General features: G+C 30.1%; 1 protein-coding gene across 16 annotated transcripts in view; it reads left to right on the forward strand.

Annotated features, from left to right (window-relative positions):
* The window catches only part of LOC143248800 (microtubule-associated serine/threonine-protein kinase 3-like), a 117,214-nt gene that overhangs the window by 98,640 nt on the left and 7,138 nt on the right, over positions 1 to 11,436 (forward strand). For 14 of the 16 annotated variants that reach the window (XM_076497547.1, XM_076497550.1, XM_076497548.1 and 11 more), the window contains 9 exons: positions 643 to 815; positions 1,665 to 1,735; positions 3,369 to 3,485; positions 4,252 to 4,362; positions 4,978 to 5,205; positions 5,615 to 5,772; positions 6,163 to 6,299; positions 7,941 to 8,317; positions 10,403 to 10,602. In XM_076497547.1, coding sequence (XP_076353662.1) covers positions 643 to 815; positions 1,665 to 1,735; positions 3,369 to 3,485; positions 4,252 to 4,362; positions 4,978 to 5,205; positions 5,615 to 5,772; positions 6,163 to 6,299; positions 7,941 to 8,317; positions 10,403 to 10,602 — 1,572 coding nt within the window. The remainder of the gene's footprint in view (positions 1 to 642; positions 816 to 1,664; positions 1,736 to 3,368; positions 3,486 to 4,251; positions 4,363 to 4,977; positions 5,206 to 5,614; positions 5,773 to 6,162; positions 6,300 to 7,940; positions 8,318 to 10,402; positions 10,603 to 11,436) is intronic. The other 2 variants (XM_076497551.1, XM_076497552.1) reach the window with 1 other exon arrangement.

Below are 11,436 nucleotides of genomic sequence, written 5' to 3' on the forward strand. Positions count from 1 at the left end.
GTTTTTATTTTTCCTTTTTTTATTGTTTTGATGTATTTATTGGCCTAATAATGTTTATTCTTCTGTCTGTGTGTGTGTGTGTGTGTGTGTGTGTGTGTGTGTACATATAAAACTTTCTGTACAACATAAGTGAACTAAACATTCAGGTTCAATACTTAGTGTTTTACTTACTGTACCAAGATCAGGATGTACACAGCCAAGACTTGCCATACATTTGGGTAATTGATGCATCATAAGAGTTGCAGTCAAATCCTAGAGCATCCTTTAGAGTTGGTGGCATTGACTTTCTGCTTTCTGTTACATTATATTGCTTCACAATTAGGGACATATAGTGCAGATAGCTTTCATATAAGTTTTTATGAAATTAAATAAAGTGCATTTTTATAAAACCATTGTTGTATGCATACCATACTGTGACTAGTCTGAAGGTAAAAATTTAAATAGTAATTTTTCATGTATGAAAAATGCAAAGAAATTTCCAAGTTATTACTTTGTAATGTGTGTTTACATGATTATGGCTCTGTATTAAATTTAATATTTATTTTAAACTTTGCATTTGGAGTTAGTTATTATCTTTTGAACAAAACATGACAGTCATAAAGCTCAAGGTTTAGAGGGTAGTGATATTTTTATTTCATACAGAAATACTTATGCATGGTTATGGAGTACGTAGAAGGTGGTGACTGTGCTACGTTGTTGAAAAACATGGGGCCGTTGCCTGTTGACATGGCAAGATTTTACTTTGCTGAAACTGTATTGGCTGTAGAATACTTACATAGTTATGGGATTGTTCATCGAGACTTAAAACCTGACAAGTGAGTTTTTGTTTTGCTATCAATACAATTTTTCAAGTAGCAGTTACATTTTCATGCATGTACAAAATGTGGTAAGATAACTCCTAAATGTCATGAATACCACATTTTAATGAACAGTTTGTTCTTCCTATGGAATGTTTTCTCGATTAGAATGGATTAATGCACTTCTTTTAGCATAAATAACAAAAGTATTTGTACTAGTTACTGTGCAAACCTGTTCTCTCTCTTTTCTTGAACTTTGTTTTTGTTAAGACTAAAGTTTAAATAATTCAACAGGTTTTGATGTGTAGAAAACAAGCTATAATGCTGGTTGAAATTGATCATAACATTTTTGAAATTTTTGTTTGGTCAAACTTTATTTTTAATATCAAGATAAGTGTGCTATAACTAGATTGATATAATGAGAAAGTTGAATATGTTTTTAGAATATTGATATAAATTTAGTTATTTTTTATTTAAAACAAAATAGTAAACTGAATAAAATTGTATTTAAAACAGCATTAAGCTCTTCATCTTTTACAGATGAAATATTCATTGTAAAAGTATAGTAGGTAAATAATTATAAAGTCATAGTTATTGTAAATAAGTTTTCAAGATAAAGCACAATTACAGCCATATTAATCCCTTGTTTGGAAACAGTTTTCAACAAAAGGTTTTCTTCTATTAGATTTCTTATTAGGGATATATTTCATTATTAGCTGATTATCTGTATCTTTGAAAATGATGTAATTTCTGTGCAGTTTAAACTATCAGTGAGAGCTTAAGAATGTTGCTTACTATTTCTTGTGCTTTATCCATTAGTTGATGTGTGTCAGTGTCAGCTTAAATTAAGATAATCTTTATTTTCAGCCTCCTTATTACAGCCATGGGACACATCAAGTTGACAGACTTTGGATTATCAAAAATTGGCCTAATGAACTGTAAGTATTTTGGGAAAAAAAATGTACATGTAGGAATTTACATTTTCTGGAAAAAAGTACAACAGGAGTTGTGAATTTTTGTGAGTTACACATCTTTAATTTTTGTTTCAGTCTTGACAAAGACAGTGTTATGACCCATGCTGTAATATGCTCAGAACTAAATTTAAGAGTAAAATGTTTTGTTACTGATGGTAATGGTTATGGGAGAGGAAAAACTTAGTTACTTATTTGGTTCTTTTTTACAAAAGTAAGGCAAATTAGTCATATGACCTGAAATACAAAAGCCCTGTCATTCAATTTCCAGTTTATATATGTATGCAAGTGGTATGACACACTCATGTTGGTTGTAGCTTTGAAGTGACTCTCAAAGTTTAAAGACTGATTGTAAAATTAAAGCAACAATTAGAAATTAAGTCTCAGAAGTGAAATAAATGGCTGATATAAAACAGTGGAATGACCACCATTGTTTTTATCCCAGTGGCTTATACTGGTATTTGGCTATATGTTAGTAAAGGATGTGGTTCAAATACCATTATTCACTTTTTTCTCAGTATTATCTTACAATAAATACATTTTAAGTATAAACAAGCTTTACCACCTTAAAGAAAGAGGTTCATACATAAACCATTGTAACTCTAACAAATTGTTTCTGTATTTGTTTGTTCTGCCTGTCACAGCATTTGTTGTAGCTCTTTTATTGAGCAAAATGCATTGTTGGAAATGAATATGATAAAGTATGGTTGAAATATTGTTATACCACTCTTTGAATTGAGAAAAGAATGGAGTATTTAAAAATACACTAAGTATAAATTCTGTTGTCTTATGATAAATATAATTAAAAGTGGGTTTAATTAGATTTTTTTTGTTTCAGAATTAAATATTTACTCTTGAAATGAAAGTTGATTTCAAAATTGTTAACATAAATCTAATTCCATAGTTGAAATATTACAAACAAATCTGCAACATTAAAAGTGAAGGATTTATTCTCAATTGTAGTGAGATATGGATAAAGTAGATGGCACTTGTGCACAGATAAAACAATGAAACTTTTTAAAATCAAATTTTGTTATACAGTAAGTCAGTTTTGTATGTCTTTTATACTAAGGTGTCAAGATATTTATGGTAAAGGTATAGTTTCAGCTTTAACATTGTATTTTAAAATATTTGTGTTTTCTAATTCATTTCATGAATATCAGTTTTTGTTAAATAAATATTTGTAGTTTTTTTATTGTATGCTTTTACCAACTTGCAAAGTGTATTTAACATATGTACATACAGCTGTGTGCAAACTGTGACTTCTGTTTCTTTTTAATCAGAAAATGTGAAGTTCTGTGTTCCTAAATCTGCATTGTAAGTACATGATAACCTAAAAATGATTGAAGTTTTTGTAAAGGTTTTTAGCTTTTTTTTTTTATTTATCAGGTCAGTATTTATGTTGTAGTTTTATTGGTTATATTTCTCATTATACATTTAACTACATCATGAACTTCTGTTTTGATGGTACTACTATGTATGGATTATACTTGGATTAGAAGACTAACCAGTTTAATGATAAGAAACTGAGTAAATAGCCTCAGAAGTTATTTTATATTTCTAATTAGAAACATAAGTATGTAATGATCTTCTGTTTTAGTGACCACTAATATGTATGAAGGATATTTGGATCGGGAAACGAAGCAATTTAACGACAAGCAAGTTTTTGGAACTCCTGAATACATAGCACCGGAAGTTGTTTTACTACAGGGTTATGGTATGCTGTTAATTTTGGTATGATTTAGCCAATGGTATTATTGCAAAACAGCGAATGAAAAAAATAAATACTAAACCAAAGTGTGAAGTGGATTTATTCCTGTATGTAATTAATTGTATATTTCAGATTACTTGTATACAGAATGATGTTTTGCCAAATGTGTATGTTTCTGTGTTACAGCAGTGTTGCAGTATTATCAGTGTAGTGTTCTGTATGAGGTATCAGACCTTATCCCTACTGTTACATTTAATTTGCATTTAAATTATTTTCACTTTTTTTGTGCAGTTCCTTAATTTGTATATTTTTTTGAAATTGCAAGGACCCATAATTCCTGTATTTTATCTTTTAAGCTAAGTTCTACTGCTGATTTTCCTCTATGAAAAACAACTATAGATATTAATTTGTAGTGGAAAAGATGTTTCTTAGTTGAAATAGTTACTCATTTTTACTTTCTAGTGATGCATAGAATTTTGCAAAACTGTGTCAGACATTTAAATTTATGAAGTGTTTGTTATATACAGCCATTCTTTAGATGAAGGGTGTTGAACACCATTATGCAAATATAACATATTTCTGTGTTGTTGTTGTTTTTATCCTGTGGATGAATAGGTTATTTGTATTACAATAAAATAGTTAGCTGAACCCAGGAACTAGTTTAACTGTTGTTGAATTTTTCTAACTATAACACACAATGCACAGTGAGAATGATGAAATATAACAAACAGAATATGGTGTTGAGATTCCTCTTTTCCTATATGATTACCAGGTAAACCTGTTGACTGGTGGTCCATGGGAATTATTTTGTATGAATTTCTTATTGGGTGTGTTCCTTTCTTTGGAGAAACCCCTGAAGAACTTTTTGCCCATGTTATTAATGGTATGTTTACATTAAAGTACTTTTGTGTTTTATATATGTAAAACTTGATGTGTATTCATCTCTTAATAATTTGAGAGCAAGTTGAATGTAAATATTAAATGGGAAAAAGCTGTGAGAAATTAAATGCTTGTATTATAAGAAAGCATTTTGTGTATGCCCTAATAACTTCACTATTTATTTGGATATTTTTTATTTCTTTAACTGAATCAAAAATTAGATTTTGTCATTTTGCATTTCAGTTGAGGTGGGTGTAAAATTTTGTGGGTTCTGTATGTGATTATTACTCAGTTATGAATACTCTTACACCAAGAATACAAGATGCATATGTGGCTCTTAAATGTGTAATATAATTAGAATAACACTTCTGAAATAAATATTATTTCTAGGACAATGTATGGCCTTTAATTTTGTTTTTATGATGTCTTTGAAGTGTTCATGTTTGCTGTCTTTTGTTTTGACTAATTTTTTACTGTGCACACAATCATTGTTATGCCTTCTGAAAAATAATGTTTTGGTATATATACTGTAGGTAGAAGGTAGTGCTAAAACTGAGTAAAATGGATAAAATTAAAACATTTTTCTCTTGGAATCTCATGTGAAACACCTCTTGTTTAGATGAAATTGAGTGGCCTAATGAAAGTGACTGGCCTGTGCCTGAAGATGCAAAAGAGTTGATTACTCTGTTGTTGAGGCCTAATCCATTTGATCGGTTAGGAACTGGTGGTGCTCATGAAGTCAAAGATCATGCTTTCTTTGCATCTATTAATTGGGAATCTCTGCTTCGTCAAAAAGCAGAATTTATTCCACAGTTGGAAGATGAAGAAGATACAAGTTACTTTGATAGTAAGTATAATTTTTGCATATCATTACTATGTTGTTCCAATGTCACAACCAAAATCACTGAGAACTAGCCAATGAAAACATCATGCTGTCTGGTATATGAACCCTATTTATTTGAGGCAATATGTTAAAGTTACTATTGAAAAAAAATTATTTCTACATGAAAAGAAATGTAATTACAAAATACAAGCACACAAATATAACAAAAAGAAGAAAAAACAAACTGATAGATATTTTTAGTTGTTTTGTTGTAATTTCTTGAAACTTTTATTATTTAAAAATAATTTTAAAGAAGCATTCCACTATTTATAGTGCACAATTCATATATTTACTAAAAGTGCCTAATATTTTCTTAACCATTATTTTGTTTGAGTCATAGTTAGAATTTTTTTTCTTTCTTCTCTCTTATTAGCGAGATCTGATCGATACAATCATGGAGTTGAAGACTCTGAGGAACTGGAAGATACTGATGACAGTTCTCTTTTCAGAAATTTTTCATCTTGTTCACCTCGTTATTGTAAGGTATATTCTCGAGTAGAGAAGGAGTTAAAAGAAGAGAGCCTCACTAAAGTGAGCAAATAATTATATTTATAATCGGTAATTTGGTACAGAGAACTGTTAATTTTGAAATTATTTTTGAATAATTTAGGACCATTTCTATGGCTAATTGCCATCTTGTGTTTTCATGCTCTGATAATTGATATACAAATATAGCTACAATATATTGATCAACTCTAATCAACTCTTTATAAAGCTTAATTTGTTGTATGTAAAATTTATTATTAAAAAAAAAAAAAACTGGTAATATTCTCAGGAAATAATAGGTTTGAAAACTACTTCATAAGTTTTAAGTGTACTCTCTCTCTTTTTAACCACAAATACCATAATAGCAGTTTCAGTATTTTAATAGTTGTTCCTCATGTGTTTGTTGTCTTAATTACTTGTGTACATTCTCTACAGCATCTGAGAGAAGAATCGACTCTTCGTTCATCAGGTAGTTTTAACCAGTCAGATCAGTCTGATAGCTCCAGTTCACAAGGGAGTAGTCTGTGTAAAACTCCTGAAAGTGGAAAGAAATCAGTTTCTAATCCAGACTCGTAAGTAGTGCTTTTGTGTTTACAGAAAGATTTTTTTTTTAAAATTGATTCTATATTTTGTGGCTTTGTTTTTTCTTAGCTTAAATGCAGTTATTTTAGCACTAGTTTTAATGATGAACCAGGGAAAGTATATTAGAAAGAGCACATCTTTTTTCACTATTTTAATAGCAAGTGTGATTATATAGTTTACTGATATGTGGTGTTTGAAAATGATTGTATAGTGTTACTTACTCCCTAATGATATTTCAGTGTTTTATTTTCTCCATCTTGGATGTTTCCATTTGTAGTTGAAGAGTTAACTTAAGATAATGTTTGCAGAATATGTCATTCAATATTTGGATAATCGTTAATACCTTGTACTTGAAGAATATTTATTTAGGAAAATTTGATGATGTGGTTGTGAGATTTGCTTCATTCTGTTCAACTGAGAAGTATGTTTAAGTGAGATGTGGGTCAAGTAAAATGTTTGTAAACTCCAGTGTGAAGTATTTGTACAAGTTGTAGCAAACCTTAGACTTTTGAAGTAAAACAAATTAAAAAAAAATTTTTTTTTAATATATTAGTTAGTTGCAAACTCTCTTGTGCAGCCCAGCACGGCCAGGTAGTTAAGGCACTCAACTCGTAATTTAAGAGTTGTGGGTTCAAATCCCTGTCGCACCAAACATGCTCACCCTTTCAACCATGGGGGGGTGTTATAATGTGACAGTCAATCCCACTATTCGTAAGTAAAGGTGTAGCCCAAGAGTTGGCAGTGGATGGTGATGACTAGCTGCCTTCCCTCTAGTCTTACACTGCTAAAGTAGGGACAGCTAGCACAGACAGCCCTTAAGTAGCTTTGCATGAAATTCATAAACAAACCAACCAAACTTTCTTATGCTGTTTGATCAATAAGATATCCTGTGATATTAGTTTAGTGCTTTGAGGTTAAGATAAATGGTTTACAGATAAACATTTTTTGTCTTCTAAAGAAGTGTAACTGATGCTGCATTCCTGGTTGGAGACTCAGTATAAAAATATAATAACTGATATTTGAGTACAAGATAAAAGGGATTTTTTTTTAAATTCTAAATTACTGTACAGCTATTAAAAAACCAAGATTATACTAAAGATTGACTTTTATTGCTGGCAAGTCCTAAATAAAGTTCTGTCCTGCTTGGAAAAGGGAGCTGTTTCATAATGTGTGTGAAATTGATTGATTATTATGAACTTTATGGTGTGTGTGATTGAGTGATGAGGAACAGTTATTATTGTTTGTTTATTGTGTGTTAGTATAAAGCTTCAGAATGAGCTAGTTGCATTAACTATTTGTGAATAAATACTGTTTGTTTTTGAGATTCCTGTCTGTCATAAAAGTAAGTTGATAAAGACCTGTGTGTAATAATAAACTTTCTTACATTTTAAAATAGATTGTAATTTAAAGATTAGTAAATCCAATCCCATTTAATATTGCTTTTTTTTCTTCAGTTTCAAACATGCTAAAATATGTTTAATAAACTACGTTTTTATTTAAGTGAAGAAATGCAACTTCCTCTGTGGTAATATAGTTTGTCTTTCTGTCTAACTTTGTATCTAAAAGAAGGACATAAAACCAAATGAGATCGAATGTTGTACATATAAACTAAATATTTTATTTTTATTTAGAACTCTCTTACCAGAAGCTCAAAGTACTCCAGATTCTTCTCAAACAGAGTCGGAAGAAGTGTCACCTAAGGTTCAGAGACGTCGACGACCAAGTATGAAAGAGTTGCTACCGCGTTTCTCAATCAGCATGGAAGATAACAGGCCTTCTGTAGTGGCCATACCTCCAGATTACAAGGAGTTGTCACCTGTCAGTGAAGGCACTACTCAAACAGTGCAAAGTAGAGATATTAAGTCCAGGAAAGAAATGTTTCCTGCACCACTTTCGGCTCGAATACCAATACCCTCAGCCCCAATGTCTCCCAATGGGTATCAACAGAAATCTCGTGCAGTCATCAAATCAGCATCTGCTTCTGGGTTGTCGCTGATCATTCCAGCTGGTATTGTTTTATTAATTTCTATGAGTTGGTGTTGCAAAAAGATATTCTGATCATTTAATGAATGAAAATATAAGCATTGTGATAAAATCATTTTATCAGATTAAGAGTTAGAATCTGTAAGTGCAGTGAAGGGTTCTCCTATATCTCTGTTACTATGTCATTTATTAATGGACAGTTTTGAAATTGAAGTATATAATTAAGTGGAAATTAAAATGGAAATTTAAATAAGCTATCCTGATGACACATTGTTGATACAGCCACAAAGTAAAAAATAATTTGATGAAATTATCAAGGTTTTTTAAGATAATTAAACAAAATAAACTTTTTTCAGATTGAAAAAAAATAAAGTTTTAACTTGTTTTTCTAACTTATCCTTATTAAAACATTAAAAATACTGTTCATCATAAATCATTCTTGTTACTCATGCTCCAAAATTGGAAATCATGTAATACTAAATCTAAAAAAAATTGGTGGTTATTATTATTATTATTATGTAGATAGAATTTTAGAAATGTGTTATAAACACTAAAATATTACAAATGGGTTGTTACTAATTCAATGTATAGTAGCAGAAAGAGGTTTTAATCGTGAAATTACTCATAGAGCTGCTAGAAAATTACAGGGAAAAGCTTTCATTACCATGTACATGTCGTTTTAAATAATGTAACAGTGTAGAAATAAATTAAAAAAAAAACAACTATCTTTCCTATATACATTCTTATGAACAAAGGTAGCCAGATTCTTAATATAATGAAAGGTAAAATTCATCTAGTGGAAAAAGCTGGTGTATAAAAAGTAATGTGTGAACACAGGAATAATTATATAGAACAAACTAAGATATTTAAAATGCACACTGAATGAATATCAAAGATGTTTTAAAAATAACATCAAAGATGTCGTCTTTAAGTGAACATTTTAATGAAAAAAACACGATTCAGTGAGAGTAAAAACATTTTGGCGCAACTTACATACAGGGTGGCCCGTAAGTCCGTACCCATCCATATATCTTATGTATCCAGTGTATCTGTGTGCTGTCTCTCGTTTCATGTACCCATGTACTTGTCACAATACCCTCTTTAAGTGTAAATGGGCTTACATCGGCCATATTTCTCCGAGAAAAAATAAAAAATTTGCAATCAATGCGTAATTAAAATAACATAATAACATATGGATGGATAGAGACCTACAGGCCACCCTGTATATGTCCTTTGTTAATATCCACAAATTTATTGAAGGACAAGCTGTTAGTAGGTGGCATGAAATTCATTAAAGTTGAGTCACCATGTAAAGTTTGATCATGAGATTCTTAAGTATATATAGGTTCTAACTCCAACTTATTTTATTCCTGATTATTACAAAGTAAAATGTTGATATGTGAGTATTATGAGGCTGTGTGGTCTTAGTGTTTTATGTTCCTACTGTGAATTATTGAGTGTTGTATTGTAATTTGTTAGTGTGAGACACTCTCATATTTGAGTTTTTTTTTTTGTGTCATTAAATATTGGCTCTTTCAGAAACAGTTTAGTGAGAGTGTGTTGTTTTATCGTGTCACCTCTTGAGAAGAATGTTGCATAGGATTTCATTAGTAACTTTTATAGTAGTATAATAAACTGCTTAAACTATTGATTTTTCCAAAGTTTTTAAATCTCCATTAGTGCAATAAGTTTCAACCTAATTATTACATAAGTCGCATCTAAGAGGAGTAATGGAACTTTTGTTTCTAGAAATTTACTGAAAAATTTTGTTTTCTTAAACTCTGATTTTTCACATTTTTGAGAAGTAAATGATAGACCGACATATTACAGATCTAAACTTTTCCTAGTAATTATTGGTAAAGTAAAAGGTTTTATTTTGATATTGCTTTTATAAGAATGAACAATGTTGGCAAACGTTTTTGAACTGCAGACCTTTTAATGATAAATAAATTAATAACCAGGAAAGTCACTGTGATATACATAGTATTGACATTGAATTATACCATAATTTCTTTTTTCTGAAATAAAATAAATGCTTTATTTACCTCTATTCATAAGTAATTATGGCATTTTATTGACTTGTGTGTTTTTGTTGTTCTTTTTTTTACAGATGATACAGGCGGCTCTCCTGGTGAATCCAGTACCAGTTCCCGAGACACCTCACCCAGTAGAGACACAAGCCCTCTTACCAATCAGCTCAAACCTCCTATAATTGTCAGACGAGGGCCACGTGGATTCGGTTTCACAGCAAGAGCAATTAGGGTGTATTTTGGTGACAGTAATGTGTACACTGTTCAGCATCTTGTATCGGTAAGATCATATGGAGTTTATCTTTTATATATTTTACTATCAATACTTAAAGACAGTTTTTTTTTTTTTTTTTTTTAAAGCTTGGATATCAGTTTGTGTACCTTTTTACTTCAACCAAGATTCTATTAAGGATAAATTTATTCTTTCATTTAATAGTTTCTTTTCAAAAACAGTTCAAGATTCTGATTTTTCTCTTCTAACAAGTTGACTTATCTGTTTTGAAAAACAAAATCTTTTGCATTTTCATGATAAAAATTGTAAGAAAATACAAGTTGCAGATCATACTTCTATGGGATATCCATTTTTGTATCTCTTTAGGTGTGATGAAATACTTGGAAACATCTGGTTTTATTTCACCACTCTCAGTCATAGATAACATGAAATATTTTATGAATGAAATAATTTCCCTCATATGATAAACATCAGAGTATGAGCCTGAACTAATGCTAGATCAGTGTGATTGATTGACTGTTTGTTTAGTTCTTACAGTTAACTGTAATTCTGTGTTTAACCCTGTCATTATGAGCCATAGATTAAAGGCCAAATCATCATATTGTGCTTTCAAAAGTTTATTGAACTATTGTCTTGTTAATTTATGCCAATAACTTTGGTATGAGATTATAATTTAAATTTTAGTATTGTACATTATTCAGTTTCTTAATTTAAAAGTAAATATTAAAAAAAACACCTAAATATCGATTTTTTTTTTTTTGTGTTTCACATAGTATATTGAATACAGCACTGATTCAAATTAGATGTTTGTGATGTCAAAATACTAAATCTATGGTTTCAAACGAATTAGGAACTGAAATTACTGATGTTATCAAGCTAGAA

Source organism: Tachypleus tridentatus, chromosome 4 (genome assembly GCF_004210375.1).
Source record: "Tachypleus tridentatus isolate NWPU-2018 chromosome 4, ASM421037v1, whole genome shotgun sequence".
In the NCBI taxonomy this organism is placed as follows: Eukaryota; Metazoa; Arthropoda; class Merostomata; order Xiphosura; family Limulidae; genus Tachypleus; species Tachypleus tridentatus.